This window comes from Triplophysa dalaica, chromosome 14 (assembly GCF_015846415.1).
Source record: "Triplophysa dalaica isolate WHDGS20190420 chromosome 14, ASM1584641v1, whole genome shotgun sequence".
Classification (NCBI taxonomy): domain Eukaryota; kingdom Metazoa; phylum Chordata; class Actinopteri; order Cypriniformes; family Nemacheilidae; genus Triplophysa; species Triplophysa dalaica.
This window is the reverse complement of record NC_079555.1, coordinates 1430970-1453763: the sequence shown is the minus strand read 5'-3', so window position 1 is coordinate 1453763 and position 22794 is coordinate 1430970. Positions and strand designations below refer to the sequence as shown.

Sequence of the window (22794 nt, the reverse complement as noted above, 5' to 3'; positions counted from 1 at the left end):
GAAGCTCAAACCTGCTGCGAGATATGTCAAGTCCTGTCACGACCAAAAAACAACCAGCACAACACAACACAACACTGACAGGACAACACACACAAACTAACACTATCACCCTCATTGAGGACTTTAATTAAAACTCTTTTTCTGTTTATATTGATGTATATATATAGATTTTTAGTTATAGACTTTTAATTTTATTCTATCTTATTTTTTATCTTAATCTGTATTTCTGCATGTTTATATTTAATCTTGTGCTTTGGCAATGTACATTTTCTTTTATCATGCCAATAAAGCTCCTTTGAATCTTGAGAGAGAGAGAGAGAGAGAGAGAGAGACAGAGAGAGAGACAGAGAGAGAGAGAGAGAGAGAGATAGAGAGAAAGAGAGACAGAGAGAGAGACAGAGAGAGAGAGAGACAGAGAGAGAGAGAGAGAGAGATAGAGAGAAAGAGAGACAGAGAGAGAGACAGAGAGAGAGAGAGACAGAGAGAGAGAGAGAGAGAGAGAGAGAGAGAGAGAGAGAGAGAGAGAGAGAGAGATTCACGACCTCATGTAATACATAATTGCGTTGAAAACTTGCACGTTCAACTTGTAAACACTGACTCGGTACCCTTCGAAATCCTTCATTCTGAAGGGCCCTTTGAAGTGGTCGGTTATGAGCACTTCAGTTTGGAACGACCCTTCAGTATGGCAGCCATGATTGTTATCGCTCTGAAGGGCCCTTCGTAGGGTGATATATCCCAGTTGGGACGCAGGGTCAAAGTCCCCGTGAACCGGAAGTTGCGATCGTTTTGTCTTCCTTATTTTGAGGCATTTTCGAGTGAAATTAAATTTCTAATGAAAAAAATAGTGGGCGTGAGTTTTGTCTTATTCTGCGATTTGATTGGATGTTGAAAAACAACCGTTCACTTCCATTTTGAAATGGAACTGGCAGCAGACTGACATTTGAAGGGGAGGAGTTAACGGATGCTCCGCCCAAGCCGTCTAACATACCTCATTTACGATGGATAGTCATTACAGTAAAAAAGTGCATTTTCAGATTTTAACTAGACTACGAGAGCATACAAACTTTAAAAAGAGAACGACTCACATTGATAAACTATCAATGAACACTGCTATATTTCAAGAAAAAAAGGGCATTGTCATTTTTTATTTCAATTGTACTTTAAACAGACTAGTGTGAACTATTCTATTGAAGGGCTACTGAGGACTTTAAGAATGTAAATGATCTCTTTTCAGATAAAAATAGAATAGGTCAAAAGTTTATAAAATCACTGAAAGAATAATATGTATGTGTGAAATATAAACTGCTCAGAATTATTATTGTCAACTAAAGTTAAAAGCAAGGGTACCGTAAAACTACAAACCAGACAAACATTAACTGCATTTTCCTGTAAAGACAACACCAATCTCACATAACAGTTATCAGTTTAAAATCCAATATATGACTTTATTGAAGACTTTAACTTCTCCATTACACACACAGAATTACAATCAGTTAACCCGCCTGATTTATCAGATTTCATCTTTTCTCTTCCATTCTTTGATTGTGAGACTATATGCACATCCGTAAGACACAACAGGACCACATGTTTGAACTTTCATTCAATAAACAACAACACTAGACATGGGACCTTTTTTATTATGTATTTCACAATAAATCCAAATATTCATAGCAGATAATATTTCCATCTTTTACTAACGTAAAACCATGACAGTAAAAGTTTTGCTGGGACGTGTTCGAAGCCGCAGTGAAAATAAAAACCTAAAAAAGGGGCAAACGTGTCATCTGTCTGAAAGCAAACAATCCTCTTGTTTCATGGGTGGACAGTGGTACATACTTTTAAACGTATGGAATGTATTTATTTACTGTACAGACACGCAGAGACATACCCTGCAGAAGAAAACAACCGATTTCTGCTGGGGGAAACACCCTAGTCAAAGATATTTATTTTATAAAGAGAAAAAACAAACATACTAAAATATCTATACAAAACCTTTTGTAATAATATATATATATATATATATAATTTAACTCTTTTAACTTCCCTTTTAAAGCATCTAAAAAAAGCAAGTTAAAACAGTAACTCAATTGATCCTGTTCTTTAATCTCTTCATCCCTCAATCTTTGCTTCCATTGTTTCAGTCTCAAAGATGTGGAGGAGGAAGCGGTTTGTTGTTATAAATGCTGCTGTAGAACTCCACGGAAATAAAACCGCATGTACATGAACACGTGGGTGAATCTCACGAAAAATCTTTCCCTCATGCACTAAAATAACATGAAGATAATGAAACCATTTTAAGAACAATTAAAATAGATTTTATGATAATTAAACATATTTCCTCCTTCATTCTCATTACCAATATGCAATCTGACTTTTTTTGCAATTACTTTTAATGTTTCACATTTAGCTATATTGCAATATGAATACTGTTATACAACGGTCATATTTTAAATATGATATCTTTAATATTGCCATGATAAATACTTTACAATTTATACTACATATCATTTTTCGTCATTACTGTAATGAGAATGATGTTTTTGCAAGATGTAAACGTGGAGACAAACGTGTTGAATTGTCAAAAAAACAAAAGTTGTTTACTGTTCTTGGCCCAGAGAGGTTTCGTGAGATTCACCCTCAGCTTGAGTTTGCGAACCAAACACAGCTGGAAGTTCAGAAGTCACTCTTGGAACCCTGGCAGCAGTCTACTGATGTCAGATCAGTCAAGAAACAAACAGCGTGTGGCAGAGAAATTAAACTTTGAAGCATGTCTGTGGATCTCAGACTCAGGGCGCACATCCAGCTCCGGCCTCAGGAGGATATTTGTAGTGTGTTGGCATACAAAACATAAGAGCAAGCCATGCAGAGGTGACTATTTTTACATTTAAATACAAAACAGCTTTTACACTGCCACCCCATTTTTGTCTAACTCCCAGCACCCAGAATTCCGTGCATGCAAGACATGTAGAAACATAACAGCAATGAGATCAGCCCTAGTGTTTGCACATATTTACCATCGATTTTACAGACATCAGCAAACCAAAAGCAATAAAAATATAAGTGTTGCATTCGTTAATTTACTGTGTTTCTCGTTCAAACTTCTTTACATATATTTGTTTAAAAACAACTTGTGCCCGTCATGCACCTGTGCCCAAACCTTGCTCTATATCACTATACCTCTCCATTTTACAAGGTTGATAAAGTATGCGAGCTCATGCGTAGTTTTAATAGTTTTCTTCAAATGTAGTACTAAAAGTGTTCTTAAAAACATAACTCTGTCGCTACATACTAAAGCTCCAGCTCGTCTCCTGTGTAGTAGACATCGACGTGGTCTCTATCCCTCATGCATCAGACCGTTCTGAATTAGTGTACTTCACTCAAATACATGCTGTTTATATTTGTTCTACTATTTAAATAAACACCCTGCTCGCATTTCACCAAAAAAATCAAAAGACAAAAATAGTATTTTGCTTAAAAATGCACTGCAACAAATAATGCTTGGCAACATTGCTCCATTAGGAACGTTTACTGAACTACAATAATGATCAATTGGGAAGTAATCGTGCTACACTGTCCTGATTTTTTATTATTATTAATATAAGTGAGCATTGTTTCTGATAGCCTTAGATTTCGTGGTGAAATAAGACAGGGTTTTTATATTAACTCTCAGATAAGTGAGCAATCACCCGCATGGGTCTAAAATGAAAATAAATTATAATGAATCGTATTCCGTAGGAAGATGATAAAGCCTGTACTAGGACCATTAAGAAGGAATTTTTACAGTATTTTCATTCCAGATAATGAGTCAATCTTAATGATCTTACGCAGACATCATTTACTACTTCCTTTTTTGTGTATGTGTGTGTGTGAGATCAAATATGAGCCAGACATTGACAAACTGCATTTGGACTCATACCCACATCATCTGAGAGTCTGTGAACAATAATAACAATAGTCGTAATAATAATAATACAAAATACTAAAAATTAAACACCACCCATAATAGTCAAAGATATCAAAGTGTAAAATAACTGTTAAAAGACGAGCATTGTTTGAGAAAAGTCTCTATTGCAATTTGCTGTTTGTCATCTGAGGGCTGTTGTGTGTTCACAAAGCGGGTAGTGTGTTTGTGTGTTATGGAGTGTTACCATCACAGAACCGTTTACGAGCCTTTCTAAGATTTTTCACGAGAATAAGAGGAGCTTCCTTGCGATTCGTCTGTTCACTGGTCAGTCCGAGCGTCAGTCTCACAGAGCGAGGGGGGAGGTAGTGCTGGGATTGGTCGGGGTGGAGCTGGAGGACGAAGTCTGCTTCGGAGGGGCCAAATCCAAGAGAGCTTGAACTGTTCCGGCCACCTGAGACAAACCTCTCTCTTCCAGGACGTGCAGAGGCAGACACAGCTGTTTCTAAGGCCACACACACACACAGCAAGGGGCAAAACAAACAGGATGGGGGGAAAAAAATGGAATGTCAATGGAGAAACACAAAAGAACTTAAAAACGGAAATGTTTAAAATGGAGAAACTTAAATGGTAAAAATTGTGACATAAATCAAGATAAATGCAATGCATGAGACGACATAACTGTTGTAAACTTAAGTAAAAGAGATGCAGAAATCAAACAGAAGCAGCGGAAAGATCAAAGCCGTCAATCAAACACCGGGAACAAACGTAAGCGCCATCATGCCCAGATTCTAGGGTCCAAACCAGTTCTGCGTCTTAAAAAAACACATCAAACTGCCTGAGAAGCCTAGATCGGCTGATAAAGAGATTCTGCTCTGAATAATGTCAACTGATGAATTGTACATAATAAAAGCAAGCATTGAATAAAACATGCATTACAAAATAAACAGGATCTATTCTAAAAACCGCACAAGCAGAAAGCCTCTGTGTTTCCAGCACACCGCTATTTCTAATCAGATTTATTACTGAGGCACAGACAACAACCACAAAAACACATGAATAAAAAGAAGGAGAAGAAGAAAGAGACACATACTAAGAACAGAAGGTTTTATTGTAGAAAAGCAGAGGATAACAGTCAGGTTGTAGGAAACTCAGACATTATGGCACACACATGCATCCACACTGTGCTAAACTGATAGATTTTCCAATGCATGTTATCGACAGCGTATTTGTTGTGGCACTGAATAAACAGTGTCGTGTTGAGCTGGCCGGCATGCGCAATAACTGTAGGGTATAATGCTGTGAGATGCAGTTTAACTGTGAGGTGGAAGACGTGGACATTCACACATTAAGGCACGAAGGGGCAAAACAGGGAGAGTTTATAGTTTGGCATCCTTTGGGAAAAATCATAATGCAGAATAAAGGGCTGGTTTAGCACACAGGCCACGTGTTCTTGTCTATAAGGCTGACTGGACGACCTAAACCTCTGTTTGTGCTTTTTAATGCCGCTTTTATTTCTACTTTGTTAATGTGCTCACACACACCCTCATCTCACTCCTCCTGTAGCCCCGCCTTTACAGAGATTATGCAAAAATATGGCTCAACATTGTTGCCAGGACTCTAACGATAGGGACACGTACCCAGAGAGGATACACAGTAACCGCGATCTGACGGTTTTAAAAAGGTTTGGATTACATGTCAGACCTCGTTCTCATATTGACACGTGTAACATCAGTAAGGACACCTACATGGCTTGCAAGCAGAACTGATGGTATTAATTTAATGTTCATTTAGTTACGTAACCGGCCTGTTCACGGAAATGAGTAGTGTTTTGCTCTCTATCGCAATCTCTGTTTGAAACATTAAACTGCAGGTTCCTTCCTGTACTTTTATTTACGTGTTAAAATGAAATGAAGTCAAACTGACATTTTCTAATGAAATCATACCCGATGACTTCATGAATTATATTAAGTTAACCATGGTGAATCGGGCCGTTTTTAACCCTGACTGTTTAATGACTTGCTCAATCATTTTGTTTGTTTAAACTTAAACAAGTTGCAGACTGTCTTAGGTGAGCAGCAAGTTCCTTTTTTTAAACGAAGGAAGAATTGTGTGAAACTATCTGAGTGCATCAACACTGGCTATTGTGCACAAAAACATTCGCACGCAAACAAACAGTAATTGATATGCTTGTGCAATTTAAACGCTTGGCACCAGGTGGCAGTAGAGAGCACACAGCAGTGTCATGACTGACAGGTAGAAGAGGGCAAAACCAGCCAGCTGGGATGAAGGGGCGGAGTGAAGCAGGGGCGGAGCCAGGGACAGTAAGGCCTCAACCAGCCTGAACACACACATGACCTCCCCTTTCAACACATCTCCTGCTGAACACAAACTATCCTGCCCGCGGCGCCAACACAAGCAGAGAGGAAGATGAAATGTGTGGTTGAAAGAGGGGTAGATGGGATGTGGGGCGGTGATGAGGGGACGGGGAGAGAGAGAGAAAAAGTGTTAGTGGTATTAGCTATTAAACATGGAGACGTTAAAAAGAAACAGCAAGAAAAGTTAAAGCAGAGTCAAGTCCACATGAAACAATATTTAAAACCTATTTTACTGCTGTCATGTTTCAAAGTGATTTCTGAGACACATCAGATACACACAGATATGTGAAGGTTAAACCTAAAGAGTGTTTTAAATTGCCAGCCATCACCAGCGTTTTTTCTGCAGAGTATAGACCACTTCACAAGAGGTCCAGAGGCACTTCTGGTTTAAATTGACACTTTATTTTTTTCAATCTTACATATATAATTAAATGGTAACGATATTTAACACCTTGTTTCTGTTAATAATGTCGTGTTCATTGTATTTTGTTCAAACATTGGTGTAGTGTGAAAAACTGAAAAAGGATGTTTTTCTGGACCAGCTCCAGCATGCTATCATTGCAATAACAACAATAGCGACCCAAAACATTTAATGCCAATATTCTGAAAAAGGATGAATTTTGACTAGTGAAAGGACACGAATTCATTGGCAAGTTTTTCTTTTTTAATGGGTTAGAATTGGACAGGCAAACCTTTGGTTTAAATAATATGAGTGTGATAGCTCGCAGGGAACCTGTGGCAGATACCTGAGGGACTCCAATCCTGCGACACGCTTCTAGGAAGTTCTCCACATTCCGTCGACACTTGGCCATTGTCAGTTTGGGCTGAGAAAACACAAGAAACATGCATGTTACAAGAAATACTTGCACAAAGACAAAATGCACATTATTAAACAAATGGCCCTATCAACAACAAAAAAATTAATCACACACCACTGCCGGTGAGGGTACGTGGATGCTGGGTATGGACCGAGGACGCACGTGATTGGCCAGATGGCACAACACAACCCCATCAGTCAAAGCCGCTCCGAGATCGCTGGGCAGAGACACCTTGAGTCGACACTCGATATTCTACAGAAAAGAAATCACAAAATGACGCACTGTGTCGGTCAAACAACACAATGTTGCAGAAGAAGTTCTACAAAATCTAACATTCAGATAATATCAGAATGATATGACAGTAAGGGGAGAATCGTGTAGCAGTTTTAAAGACACACCCTTCTCAGCTGCTCTATGAGGTCCGCCTCCTCTCCGATTGGGGCCGGACTTTGCGTGGGAGTGGTTTCTGTAGACTCCGCCGTCTGCACGCCTGAATCTCCTGTAAACCATAAATGAGTCTCACATTGCACAAACAAAACTATAGTTTTTTGTTTGACTAAAAAACATCTAAACACATACAAACATACTCTGGTCGACTGACACTGTATAGAAACTATTCGCGACATGCGCAACAGTACACATTACATTCAGACAAACAGCCCATCAGACCGCGGTGATCATCTGCGTCAGATAACACACCTTTCTTCTTCTCCTCTCGCTGACTCAGACGAAACAGGTAACTCTCAGGTCGCTGGGTGGAGCTGCGTGAAGGGGGGAGGGCAGATGGGCTAGGGTAAGTGGGTGATTGGAGAGCTGCGGGACAGACAGGAATTAAATGTTGAAGGTTTGAAAAGAAAACAGCGTCGAAGAGTTTGTTTGATTCAACAAAAGCGTACCGGTGGGAGACAGCGCGGCATAATCTTCCCCTTGCTAATGACGGCAGCAATTATTCAGCATGAATTAAAACGACCACAAAGACAGAAAAAAATCAAGTTAGTTCATAGTAAACACCAATGTATGAGCCCACATCTATATGATACATTTCAGACAATTTACAAACCCTGAAAGAGCATGCACATGAATTAGCTGCAATTTTTATATCATGAAAACATAAAGAAGCATCATGAAGCGGTTTCAGTGTCTACAGACGTGAGGTTGTTTGCCAGTTGAACTTGTGCATGCGGTTAAGTACCTGCGGCGTACAGGAGAGGGCGACGGCTAAAACAGGAGACACACAGCCATCCAGCGGAAAAGCAGAGAGAGACTAGCCAGCGCAAAAAAAGTAAGGTTTCAAGTAACAAAACATAAAGAAGACAAACAAAGAATTATAGGTGATTACATCTAATAGATGAGGAAGTAAACAAGAAGTGCAGAGACACACTCGAGTACTTCTATAGTGTACACGGAGAAGAAAGAAGTAACCTGTGTTTGTGTGTTTTAACCTCAAACAATGTGCTTGAAAATGTTGATCAATTTGTGCGAAAAGGAAGATTAAAATGAATCTTCTACGTATTAAAATGTGTGTGTAAATATGTAAATTTGTGTGTGTTTGTGTGACTCTTTCACCTGTTTGTGAGGGTCTGGTCTCTTCTTTATTGTGTTGGTATCTGTATCTATCTCAAATATGAGTAGAGGTTCAAACTCACTCTGACACAGACATGTCATCAGAAAAAGAAGACAGGAAGAGAGAGAGAGAGCGTGAGGAAAGAAGCAGGACAGGCGTGTTAGAGATGCTAGTCGGGAAAAGCAGCTTTTATATTAATGCAGGTTAGCGCTTAAGACACATCAAAGAAGAGGCGTTTCAATTATCTTCAAGGAATGGTTCAGGTTCAGATGTTAAGCTGTATGAACAACATCTGTGCTTGAGTTTTTAAAAACTTGATCACACTGATGCACTTAATGAATTTCAATGAAATTCTGTCTTGAGATGAAAATCAGGTTTTGAATGTTTTCAAGATGCTGCACATACGGCCTAACTCATTCCAAACCCAGAAGAGAAGTTTTCAAGGTTATGTTGTGATTTCTGGTGTTAGGGGACCCAAATGCACTCAGCAGTGTCAGAAGCTGTTAATTCAGTGGAATGAGATGAAGCGATGAAGTGACGAGTGAATGGAGTCAGGACTGCATCGCTTCACTCGATGTGATTGGCTCTTACCATAAAGAGGGCGGAGTCGTCTGTGTGAGTGGACCGTCTGGAGGGGTACAGACTCTGAGATGGAACATGACACATGAGACTTCAGGTAACATGCTACACACACGCACACATACAGCGGGGTGGGGGGGCTGGTATGAGGCATGTGAGGAATGGAGGATAAATCTGAGGAAGAGACTCACCTCACTGTCTGTTGGACTGAGCTTCGTAGGGCTCGGAGACGACTTATTCTGCGGATACAAAAGCAGAAAAATTAGCTTTTTTGTAATGGTGGCAGCAGCGGTTATGTGTAGATTCTTTTTCATGTTTTTCATTGAGCAGATTTAGAAGGTGAACCTAAACAAGTCCAATAAAATTGTTTGGTGCAGTTAATCAGTTAACATAACATTTATTTAAACCACAAGAACCACAGGCCTTTACTTCTTCAGAAAATAAATGGAGAAGCCGAAGACATCCATATGACGTGTTCACAGACACATAACTGGAAAACCGTGCACACATCATGTTTCCTGTGCCACTGACCCATTGTGAATGTTTGTGATGTCAACAGATAATCAGCTCACAAAGTCAAATTTATGAATGGTGCACAACGAAACCGCAAACATGAATATCTCAATCTCATGTCAAATTTAAGGGGGAAACAAATAAAGCAGAAAGGGTTTTTTCTAATAAATTGCACTTAAATTATTAAATGTATTAGGGCTGGGAAAAATATAGATTTTAAAAAACTCTTTAAAGATTCTTAATGCAGGTGCCTCAGAGAATATAATCTGTCTTTCGCCTCTCGTCCAGAGGATGGCGCCATTACTCAAGTTGAATTTTGAAATCTGTTTTATTTCTTCAACATGTTTAAAGTTGTTCGTGAATTGAAAGTTGTTCAGGATGTCAGTGTTGCACATTTTCATTTTTTATATTTTTTACGGTAATGTTTTGTTACTCAAAGTAAGAAGTAACTCAAAACAATTGTGTGTGCTATACTAATAACAGGGGGATTACGGTAACCAGCCTGTATATATTTAAATATGGATTCTATGTCTGCGAAACTAATATTTTAAATTAAATACTGAAATCAATATTAAATTTAAATCGAATCGAAAACATATAAATAAGAATTTATTTCAAAAACCCAGCCCTAAAATGTGTTGTGCATATTTTTGTCAAAACAGTTTTGGTTTTCAGTCAGTTGTGTAGAAATTTGTGGACGCGTGTGTGTGTCTTTGTGCACCTTGACGAAGTTCATAACAGCGTCTCTCTGCACTGATTTGTTTCTCTGTCGTTCCTCCTCGTACCGCAGCGCTGCTATCTGAGCTTCTCGTCTCACTCTTTCCACACCAGCACCAGAACCTGACGTCACACCAGCGACACGCTAACAGACACAACCACAGCGACACGATTAAAAACACTGAACTCTGCTCTCTCTTACAGAACGTGTGTGTGTGTGTGAAGCTACTCTCACCTGATGAGAGTGTGAGGACACATCTGAACCGGAGCTGTAAAGAAAACAACAACAGTTGCTGACAAACAAAGCTTCAAAAACAGATTGTATAATACGTGAAAAATGGTCATAAAATGTATTAACACAACGGTGGAAGCTCCAACTAACAGTATGATCAGTATTCCAGTGAGCTGTGTAATAAACGTCAGTATTTTAATACCGGTTATGTAAGGAGTTTTGGCGTTTCGCGTCATCAGTTCTGAGGTCTCTGGATGGGCTTGTCTTCACAGGTGAGCCCTGATAACAAAGATATGAGTTGTGACATTAGCAGACAGGCGTAGTTTAGAACTAATCTTTCAGCATCTGGTAAACTGTAAAACTCACTTCTCTGGTTATTCGTCTTTCAATGTAGGCCATGAACTGGGAGCTGAGGCTAACTGGCTCCGTCCCTCGACGGCTCCGCCCATCTTCCTCATCCTCTTCTCCTGTACAGCTGTCGATAAAGTCGATCTGCTCAATCTCAGATTCCACTGAAAACAAGGTAGAACATACAGCATTTATCAACGTGTGTCTTTACAAAAACAATCATTAACTGATATGATCACATTTGTCGAAATTGTTATAAGTATTAGGATGTTGTGTTCTTACATGTTCCATTAGTGATGTGAGAGCCCGTCCGCAGCTCCTCGCGCTCTCTCTCTCGCTCTCTCCGCTGTCTTTGGTCTTTTGTGATTTCTGCCACTCTCGACGGCAGGTCAGAAAATTCGTCTGAAGGCTGTCAGAGGGTCAGCTGTTTTAAATAATGTATGTAATGCAAGTAATTGAATAATAAGTTGAAAACCACTTGCCTCATTTCCAGACCACCTCTTGTCTCCGCTGTCCACACTGTTGAAGCCAGAATCCAGCGCTCCGTACGGCCGGCCGGAATACAAATCTTCAACACTGAGAAGAGATTATGTGCCAGTGAGTTACAGTTACAGAAGGACAAAAATAAATAAACTCACGGCACAACCAATCAAATTTTAATCACCCGTTATTAATCTTCAAAATCTTTGTGAATCGTCAAAATCTTTTTGAACAGTGATTGCACAGTACAACACAAGTCTGATAAGTAAATATAAATATTCTTAGTTTCCGCTTCGCATGAACATGGTTTCACATTTCTACATCATCTCATCTGATACCGCCACCTTGTTCAACTGTAGTGTATCCTCATAACTTCATTCCAATCAATCCAACCTCTCTACACACACACACCTCCGTCTTTCTTTTTCTTTCTCTCTCTCTCTCTCTCTGTCTCTCCGTCTCTCTCACACACACACATCTCTCTCTTTCTTTCTCTCTCATCTGAGGAATCTACGGCTCTCTCCTCTGAGAGACACAGATGATAAACACTAGATCAGATGGATGCGGGTGGAGGGTGGAGTTTGATCAACATTACAGCTCAGCTCACTGATTGTTGCATAACGTATAACGTCCTCAATCAGAAAAACTGGAGATGTTAGTCCTATTCAAAAATGTCAGACCTTCACTGTAATAAATAACACACACCTGTGATAAACTCACTTTAACACACGACCTCTGGTGTCTTAAGCAACCGCTGGTAAAGTTTTAGTAGATGTAGCAGAGTAACCACAGGTGTAATACAGCTCATTAACTTAAACATGTTCTACTCATATCGGCACATTCCTTCTCTTCCTTTTGACTACTGTCTCTATTGATTTATCATTAGAAACCATTATACATTTTTCGCTTGAAAAGCATGCTTGTACTAGATTTCAACAAGTGCCTTCTGTTATGTCGTAGTATTTTCAAAATTGTGGCTATGCATGTTGTTATCTAACACAGTGACACAAGGACATTTTTGTGTGTGATATAGTTTTTTGGGTGTGTTTGGATAGGTTTTGTGTTCTCACCAGGAGCCAAAGGGAAGTGGTCTTCTGTCAAAATCCGGAAGGTCTGATGCTGCTTTACACGCCTCCATGTTAAGATATTTAAAAATGTGGATCTTTCCCTTTATACAGATCTACAACACATCAGAAACACGCAACATTACATTATCCTGTGAATTACCGGTACATCCATCTCACTTTTAACTTTACGTCGACTGAATTGCTAAACCTAATTTACATGCACATTTCACACATTCGAAGAAAAATTATGCTTTCAAAATAAGCGAATAACAATAAACCCCTGAAAAAATAAAGAAAGCTAACAAACTGTGCAGAGATGTGTTACCTGTGCAGGTGGGCTCTGAAGCGGGTTGTTGTCGAGAATGATGCTCTGCAGGTGTCTGAGATTACGGTAGCACACGGGAATTGACGTCACCTTGTTACAGGAGAAATCAAGCCGTACCAACGGAAGCTCTGCCAGCTCTGCAAAACAAACAACGGTGACGTGACACAAACATCTGGAAGAAAGTATCACCCATTTCGTTCAGGTGCAGGTGTGTGTGCGTGTCTAACCTGGAGGCAGGCGAACGAGGTGGTTCCGGCGAATGTTGAGGTCACGCAGCGCTTCCAGCTGACCGATCTGAGGAGGAAGGGTCTGGATCTCATTACAGCTGACATCCTAAGACAAAAGGACAAGTGATGGGTGTGAGGATGTGATGATAAAAGGCAAAGTTCAGGTCCACACGAGGGTCACACACCAGTTCAGTGAGCTGTCTGAGTTTGCCCAGGTCTTCTGGCAGCGATACCAGCTTGTTATTGCAGGCGATCAGGACTTTGAGAGGCAGACGGCACAGACGTGCAGGCAGAGTGGACAACTGGTTCCGACTGCAGAGAGAAAATTAAAAAATGTTCAAAACCAACAAACCCGATTTTTACACTTCTGAAGCAAACGTGAGTGGTTCTTATCTGGTATTTTACTAGGGTGTCATGGGAAGCTTCCAGAATGTTCCTGTGTGCTTGCAAAGTAATTTTTTGGCTGATACACATGAATACATATACACTGGGGTCCAAAAGTCTAAGACCACCATTAACTCTTTCCCCAGCACTGACAAGATATTCTGTTATTTATGACACAATGCTTTCCATTTTTGTTCAAATTTGATGTGGTGAAAAAAAATCAAGGAATCAAACGGTTGTAAGTTTTTGATTTGAAAAACTGTGTGTTTATATTTAAATTGAAGAAAACATTTTGGGGTGCACCAACGTTTTATAAAAATGGTGGGGGAAAGTTAAAATGCTTTCAATCTGTAATTTAGATTTTAATACATTTTAAGAACGACAGGTGTACTGTTATGGACTTCACTTCATGTTCACAATGTGTATGAAACCCTGATGATTCATGTTATCCATCAAGATCTGAGAATGTTGAGAACATCAAGTACTCCAAAGAATACTTGAAAATCTAAACTTACTGACATTTCCTAACTGCTACATTTCTTCTTTGTTTACATGTTTGTTTTATGTTATAAAACAGTATATCCTATACTTTTAATGTAAATTCAAACTTACTTTATATCAGGCCAGCCAGTAATAGATTTCATGATAAAAGTGAATAGACACTCTAGTGAGTGATATCAAGTAAAGATCTTGTGTACTGTTGTGAATGTGGTGTCAGTGATTCTCACCTGATATTCAGGTAAGTGAGAGACTGCAGGTTTATCAGACTCTCTGGTAGTGACCGCAGGCAGTTCTGGTACAGGTTTAAATTCTCCAGCGACACGAACATACACACCTCCACCGGCAGCTCCGGCAACCTGTTCCGTGACAGATCTGCATCCAGACGATGAACACATAACAGACAGAGAGAAAGAGAGAATGAGAAACAGACGTGCACACACCTGTGTTTAGTTATGTTCATGTGAAGCACATGTGTGAGACTAGATTCTGGAAGATCACTAAACGATCCGAAAACTGTCAGAACCTATAGAAAATCTGTCAAAGGATGCTGGTGGATTCTGGGAAGGAACGAGAGTCAGATGGTAGCACTTCTGACAATCAGCCAATCATATGAGGACCTTAAAACGTTAAATACAGGCAAAATCATCGGCCTAACACATTGAGAATGTATGGTTATCCATTTTAGACAAAACTCTGATATCATTCAATACCCAGATGCCACGTGACCTCATTTCCGGTGCGGGGGTGTTGTGGAAAAGCCCCTCGGGCCAAGATGACGAAATGTTGGAGGATTGTTCAGGAAAACAAGGAAACTGCTATTGGACTCTTGTAACACAGATCTATGTAACCGGCAGCGAGAACAACGGCTGTGTTTATGTCCGTCTTTCTCTTTCCTCATGTGAGGATTTATATACAGAAAGAAATCTGAACTTTCACACTGCGCACAGAACGGGTCGGGATGTTCATATGAAACAAACAAACTAACTAACTAACTAAATCTTAAAAAAATAAAGCAACCCAGGCATAGAATCTCAAGCGGTTTTGAGTTCAATAGTAGCTGCCTTCCAGTTGGTATTTAGGACCATCTCAAGTGTGTTTGGCACAAACTTCAAGATAAAACCTTTCAGAATCAAAAACACACTGCTTTATATTCACGAGCATTTGACACGTGTCACAGACACAAGCATGTGGATGTGTTCACAGTCACACAGAGAACAAACACTTATGATCAGGACCCCATGACCACCAAAAATAGCTGGCAGCCGACTAACAGCAAGATAAGTGTCCATTTTTCTGCTCTGACTTACATGAAAGAGAACTGTATCCTCATGCATTACAACATCAGACGCAGACCGGGGGCTAATAATAGCGAAGCGCAAAACCATATGAAAAATCATGCTGTAAAGATGCTAAAGATTTTACAGTAACTTAAGCCAAACATAAGCAGTTTGCATCAAACATCAGGAGTGTGCCCGACAGGTCTGATGTCTTATCTGAAGAAATGATGCATACGTTTGTTTTTCTGACGGCCCTTCGTGAATGTTTCAATGTGGCTAAAGTACGAGGGCTGAGATCTGGTTTGGTTTAGTCTTTTTTTAGAGGAATAAAGAATGCACGCTGAGTTTTATGAAGAGCTGGGACAAAGCGAACATGTCGCTTTCACTGTGTTTGGAACTAGGGCTGGGCAGCGGTTCAAATATTTACAACACACTTTGGTTGGCAATTCAAAATTAACCAATATTGCACATATTTGAGCCTTGATAGGCTTGATAGTACTTCTTTATATGTAGCATGTATATTTTGTCTATCACCATCAGGTGTTTGTGTGTGTTTTTGTGTGTGTGGGGGGGGGTGTGTGCGTGTGTTTGTGTGTGTACTGATGGCTTTCCAATGCAAGCTGGATCTTTATTTGTAAGTGCAGCTGTGCAGAGATCCGGATTGGGAAGACAGGAAGAACTGCTGCCTGTAACGTCTGCTTCCTACACAGAGATCTACCTTCAACCAACACACACAAACGCACGAGTACACATACAGCTGGGATTCATATTAAACACAGCTTAAAACAATAATCTCTTGCTTGTTCTTTGTTGTTTGTGACAGATTTTTCAGAGTTATCCTCAAATTTAAATTGCTCACTCCAGTAAAACAGCCACTTAACATCTGTCATCGTTAATTCATTCTCATCTGGATCCAATCCTGTATATCATTTTTCTTCAGTGTAACACAAAAGAAGATATTTTGAGAAATGTCGCAGTGGTTTTGTGGTAAAACAGTGGGTTTCAATGTTGTTTGGGTAGCAACTAGGGAACGATAATATTGTTACATCCCTAGTACTAGCGTTCTTCAAAATATATTTGTGTGTGTTCTGCACAGGAAAATCTGAAAAGAAAGTCACACAGGTTTGAAATAACATGAGGGGGAATAAATGATGATAGAAATTTCATTTTCGGGTTTAAACAGTAACAGATCAGACTGTACCAGGCCAACGCTGTTTTCAAAGTCCTGATCCACAACCAATTAATGGCGGTCTAAAATCACACAACATTACACAGCATCTGCAGTTAACTGAGCAACATGGGCCAGGTCTTTTATTTAGTCTTGTTTTTAAAGTGTTTATATTTCATTTATAAGTGAACAGCACTGGACAGACTTCACATTCAAGTAGTACCGTTTTCTTAACTTCCACAATTCTTAATAACATTTACGAAATACCCATCAGAATGCTTTTGTGTTGTGTGTTGTTGAATGAAAAAGAGCCCTTCTCTATAATATTCTGCTCCATTTTATCAAGATGCAGGTGAAACGTATAATGGCTAACAACAGCAGAAGCTCACCTCTCTTCAAAGGTCACATGATCATAGGCGTCTTTCACGACTCGTCATGTCCAACATGATATGCATCAAAGTTTAATACAGTTACGATTTGGGTGTAGTTTAGGTTAGAAGTTTGTTCTTATATCTCAGAATGAGCAACGGCAATTTCTGAAAACACTTTTATACAGCCTGAGCGATGAACAGACAAGAGTTTAGGATAGTCACAAATATTCTAGAAACAACCTATTCTGAGTAATCAGACGTGAAGAATAAATACATTGTATTAATCAATAGTTACTCCTTTCTTAAGAACTATTCTCAGCATGAAAAATGACACATCAGTCAAGCAGTGTTGTTGTTGCAGTTTTATCAGAGAAGCTGAATCGTCATTCAGACAGACTGAGGATGTTGCCCATTATAATTACATCATTACTTTGTATGGAAAACAGCATGTTTTCACACACAGTCACACTAACAGTCACACTTACACACAGTCACACAAACACACAGTCACACTCACACACAGTCACACAAACACACAGTCTCTTCATTTATGTGAAAGAGAGGACTACATGAAATACAAAGTACACTGGATTGAAACGGTAGGTTAAAAACGAAAATTATCCATCTAAATGACAGACAGCATTTGGATTTATCCACCAATGTTCATATAATTTTGTAAATTATGAGATATTTTCGGTTGATGCGATCTATGGCCATGAGACATTCTAATAAACACCATTAACTAAACCAACCAAACTGAAATCAATTTGCCCAGACTTCAGGGGCATTTTTATTTTTTTATATTCTTGTAAATCATGTTGATAAAGTATCTACCAATAAAGTCAACAAAGTGTATCTTTTTATAACACAACATGTATAAAAGATGTCATTAAACATTAATGGAGAAAAATCTTACACATTTCTCTTTGTTAGCATCTATGAATGGACAAACGTTACAGTAGAAACCTGCTCTGATGGACAGCGGGACATTCATGTGTTTGGCATGCAGTGTTTCCAATGAATTTTGTGAGACTATGGGGGCTAAAGGTAATTTCCTAAAAGAAAAACATTTTAAAAGAAAATGCTGCAATCTTCTGCATCTTCAGGGCCAAATTTATTGACTTAATATATGAGAATACATTAGCTATAGTAGTATTTGATCATTGGCTCCATATATAAATGGGGATAATAGGTCACAACACATGGTAAAATGGGAGTTCACAAGCAATCAAAGCATGAAGAGCAATAAATGAAAAAAGTGTTTAAGAGTTGAACAGCTGTCGGACACGGGCCGTGCAGGCCTCTAGCTTGAAGAAGATGGGAGCGATGTGGAAAGATGTAAACAAAGTACTTTTGGTTAAATAAGGATATTAGAGGGTACAGCAAGAAAAAAGATCATCATTATAAAGGGTGCACGTGATTGACTTATCCTCAGTCTACTGATTTTCTACTTTCCTATCCACCCTCTTATAAAATGAAAATACATATACTTTGCATACTGTGAAAGGCTGGCTAAGACCAATTTTTACTGCAACTATGTATTGTTGTTCTTTTGTTTGTACGTCGCTTTGGATAGAAGTGTCTGCTAAATGACTTAATGTAAATGGTGATGCGTACAGCTCCGTTGTGTAGTTGCGCTGCTCATTTTAAAAGACAGAAATGGTGTTTGTCAAATGCCCTTATATGCACATTGCTGTGATGAAGCTAGTGCAATGCTATGATGTATTGCTATATGTTTGTGCTGTCGTAAGCTGATAAAATCATGTTTGTACTGGTGGATAACTGCAGTGAAAACTGAAACATTAGTTCGACTTTACTTCCCTAAAACGATGTTATATTCAGTATGGCTTGGTGACGTCTCAAATCCTGTCCAGTTCGTGTGTCTGTGTTTCAACGTGAAAGCTGAAACAGTAGCGAGCGAGCTTGCGTTTGTACGCAGAGTATGTGTTTGTGCGTGTACCCACATTGCCCTGAAGCTACAAAGAGGAGGACGCATTTCATCTGGCTGTGAACAATGGCACAGCAACGAAACAGCGGTGCAGAATTCAATGTTACAAATATTTATGTTGTTATAAGAAAATTGGCTCGTTTTAAGACTGTGGCATAACAAAATAGACTATGGCAATTGAATGGGAAACACTGGCATGGTGTCAGGAAAACGCAGCCAAAGCGAGATGGTCCTCACAGCAGAACACATCCAGATCCAACTCCTCCCACTTTATATACTTAGCCGCAATTTGGAGATTAACTTGAAACCCTTGGTCGGCAACGTTTGCTCTTATCAGTGTCATCATTTAGTGTACGCCAGAAAATAATGTTCAGAGATAAACATTTGATAACCCTTACCCTAAACCTAATAAAATATGTTATTCAAAATATGTTAATAAATAAAGTTTGTCTTCAGCCAATTTGTTTTCCTTCAAAATAATAAATTACGTTACGACTCAATGCGGAAATGGTAGAGAATCAACACGACTATGACGGGAACTCTGTCGACTAGATCCAGTTCCCAGTTCTACTGGCCAAAGCACATAAGGACAATTTTAAGTTCTCGTTGATGCGAATTGTAACAATAGCTGGCACAATATTCGTTAAATATGAATAACAAAATGATAATTTCAATGACACAAATATAGATTAAGGAGCTCAGGTGGAGCATAAAAAAATCAGTGACTCACTAAACTTATTGTTCATTTACAGTGTTAAGATAAAATATTTGTAACTATAACGAAGAAATAATGTAAAAATGATGCCGTCATTTTTTTTAATGTAGACAGTAGACAAAGATTTCAGGATTTTTTACTGCAAATTCAAAGGATTTTAGTGGAGATAAATATATTAAAAAAATACAATGTATCGAATTTAAACTAGTGTCACCCTATAACAACCTTGCAACAAAAAAAAAAACACAAACCGTCTGGCAGAAACAAAGACACGGCACACAAGCTATAATTTGCAAACCATAACAAATACTCTCCTTTTTAGAAATACAACAAGCATTTGTTTCTGCGTGTCTTTGTACATTGTTATAGTCTGTATTTTTGTGAATTGGAAGTGGACGGGAATAGAATCGGAGACTGCCGTACAGGTCCCAGCATGCACTGCACAGACGATCAATATGGACACAGACTGCTTCAACATGAGAAGCAGCGTTTGAGTTCAAGTCCTGCACTATAATGAACATTTCCACACAAAGCAGAACCTGAAGCACTACTTATAGACATGACACCCTGAAACCTCTGATGTCTAATATCACTAGATTTCAACAATTAATGAGGAAAATGCAAATTATGCTTGTTGCTAAGATGCTAAGACATTGAGTTTTGTTGCCAAGGTGTTCGGTGAGGTATTTAGCATATTACTATATAGTTTCTGGGGTGTTTAAGGCAGCACTTAATGTTTCTTTACCGGCTGATCTTTGAGGTTTAATGTTGTCTCGTCATGCCAAATGAGTTACAAACTTTGTTTAAACCTAAGAGTCATAACTGTATTTAAACCCATAATCGTAAACATGAGCAATAATAACAATAATGGTGGCATCACTTATAACTCCATCTGTGACGTATAGGGCAAAAATGCTATTAGTTATGGAATTGGCACACAATGCGTTTAACTGCTATAAGCGTAGCACACAATAAGGACTGAATTCTTATTTTTATTTACAAAAAGAAGTATAAACACCAAATGAAACCGCTATCAAACGGTATTTTTAACTGTTCTGTCTTTCCTCACTTATATATGACAACAACCTGTCAAGCTACACCCAACCCTTAATTCATTTGACATTTAAACAATACTTCAATTAGGCAATACATCTCTATTTTATCCTAGTACATAGTGGGAACATTTGACTTATTTAAAGAGGTTTTTAATTGATTTTTAACACGCCTATGCATGTGTCTTAACTCTCTTTCAGAACACGCTGGTCTTCTGCTTGTGCTTTTGCCTGTGATTTAAATTTCTCAAGTGCAAACACGTCCTGACGTCTCATGTCAATTGTGACGCAACCAAATAGAAGTATACGGCACGATTTGTCTTAATCGCAGGCGAGAAAATAATGTTATGAGCATTATAGACCACTCAGTGCCGGTGTCAATACTTGTCTTTGGAATGATGACACAAGATGCATCGATCAGAATGATGACTAATGTGACGTCACTAACGTGTCTTGTTTTGTACATTAATGATCAAACACCTGACATGATCAAATCCGTTATAGTTATCAAACTTAACTGGGTCTTTCATAGCCAAACCTAACATCAACCTCATGATCAAAGCCCTATTAACAAGATAAAGATGATCAACTCCTATTATCAAGGCCATGAGATAACGAAAACCAGCTCAAACTGATGATCAAACAACAACGTGTGACACATATAACATGTTGATCAACCCCCAACCCAAACTCTTCACGAGCTCAGTTTGACAGATCCAACGCATTACTTCAAATCAGTCAATTTGACAACAAGTTCCCAATGAAACACGAAAAACTATCATGTTGAAACTTTGTGAGGTGATCTTGAGACCAGACAACGCGATTTCTGAGGTAAAATGTTGCTATTTAACGACCACGGAGTTGAGATAGTGTAAACCGAGTACAGTACAGCACACACCCGTGTGTTTACACCAGAACGTTCGCTAACAAACATTGAATCCCGTTAAAAACTTCGACCCCGGCGCATTTAACACGGCTCTAGGTTCGGTTCATTTGTAAAACGGGTCAGTGGAGAAGGGTTTGGCACAGTACCGGCCCGTGTTGTGTCGGTCAGGTCGTGTCCGGCGGCGCTCCTCGGGAACTCCTTCAGCTTCCTGCCGCTCAGGTTCAGCACTCCCGTGGCCGCCGCCTCGTCCAGCGCCCGATCCAGCGAGCGGTTCCAGGACGTGGGTCCGGGAGCGTTAGATAATCCGTGAATGCCGGTGGCTCGGGCGGGATGACCGACAGTAAAAGAGGGCACGGCGCTTTCCGCGGAGTGCAACACCGAGGCCGCCATTACAGAGCAATCACTCCCGCTGGATCTACACTGGCCCCACACGAGAGCTGAGAGTGTGCAGTGCGCATGCGCGGACACACGGAGGGCAGAGGGAGAGGGGTCTGGTCTTGAGTACAAAAGGTCCAACCGAACGCCTGCAAGCAAGGGAACCGATGTAAATACAGTACAACTAGATTTTATGTCAACGTGTAAACTTTATTTTTAAAGGGGAAATACGGCTCAAAAACGTTTCAAGTTGTAGTCCCAATATATGAAAACAAAGAAAAGATTCAGAGTGATATAAAACAAAGTTACATAAATCAGTTTATTTTTATATAATCATATTTAACATTGACATGTTTAATTAAATATATATTTGCAATTGTTGTTTCATAGCTCGGTAGTTGGATTTTAAAATATATTTTAATGTTATGATAAATATGACATTGTGGGAAATACATACAAAAAACATCCATTGTGTTTCAGTGTCTGTTAAATGTTTCAGGTGTTTATAATTCGTCTTTCTTAAATGAGAAAATGTTGTGATAAATATTCATGTTCACATTAGACAGAGACTTAAAACTATTTTTAAGTTGTAAAGTATGATGTGCTGCAGCAATGCTGTCCTCTAATGGTCAAACAAAATTGCGCTCCCTATCACATTAAAGCAGTGCTTCTCAGCCCAGAAGCTCTTATATTTATATACTTTTAAATCGTGAATCTATAGCCTTTCAAAGAAGTCCAAGTCGATATTGTAGGACTCCTACAAGGTTCTTTTAATCTTGACACAACCGTAGGCCAGCAGAGTCTTCACATGATACAGTGTGGGTAACGTTGCTATACTACACATATTCAGGTTAAAATTGCAAATCCACATTTTCATTCTCATTATAAGGCATTTTAAGAAATGCATTTGGTCATATAAAAACATATTTTTGCAAATATTATGATAAAAAAGCGAGAGGAACATTTTT

General features: G+C 39.1%; 1 protein-coding gene across 2 annotated transcripts; it reads right to left on the bottom strand.

The window, feature by feature from the left end:
- Nucleotides 1-1619: 1619 nt before the first annotated feature.
- On the bottom strand, nucleotides 1620-21907 carry lrch3 (leucine-rich repeats and calponin homology (CH) domain containing 3). Of its 2 annotated transcripts, XM_056765762.1 has the most exons (22): nucleotides 21598-21907; nucleotides 14262-14406; nucleotides 13335-13461; nucleotides 13150-13255; nucleotides 12923-13059; nucleotides 12601-12710; nucleotides 11533-11626; nucleotides 11333-11459; nucleotides 11069-11214; nucleotides 10905-10981; nucleotides 10706-10739; nucleotides 10475-10615; nucleotides 9432-9479; nucleotides 9253-9306; nucleotides 8664-8738; nucleotides 8290-8361; nucleotides 7994-8027; nucleotides 7797-7910; nucleotides 7496-7596; nucleotides 7212-7349; nucleotides 7026-7103; nucleotides 1620-4406 (listed from the first exon to the last, which is right to left on the bottom strand). In XM_056765762.1, exons 1-22 carry the CDS (start codon nucleotides 21839-21841, stop codon nucleotides 4248-4250), a joined length of 2361 nt encoding a protein of 786 aa, XP_056621740.1. In that variant the 5' UTR covers nucleotides 21842-21907; the 3' UTR covers nucleotides 1620-4247. The 2 variants fall into 2 exon arrangements, with proteins under 2 accessions (XP_056621740.1, XP_056621739.1); XM_056765761.1 differs by lacking the exons at nucleotides 1620-4406; nucleotides 8290-8361; nucleotides 8664-8738 and adding an exon at nucleotides 4417-6298.
- Nucleotides 21908-22794: the final 887 nt, after the last annotated feature.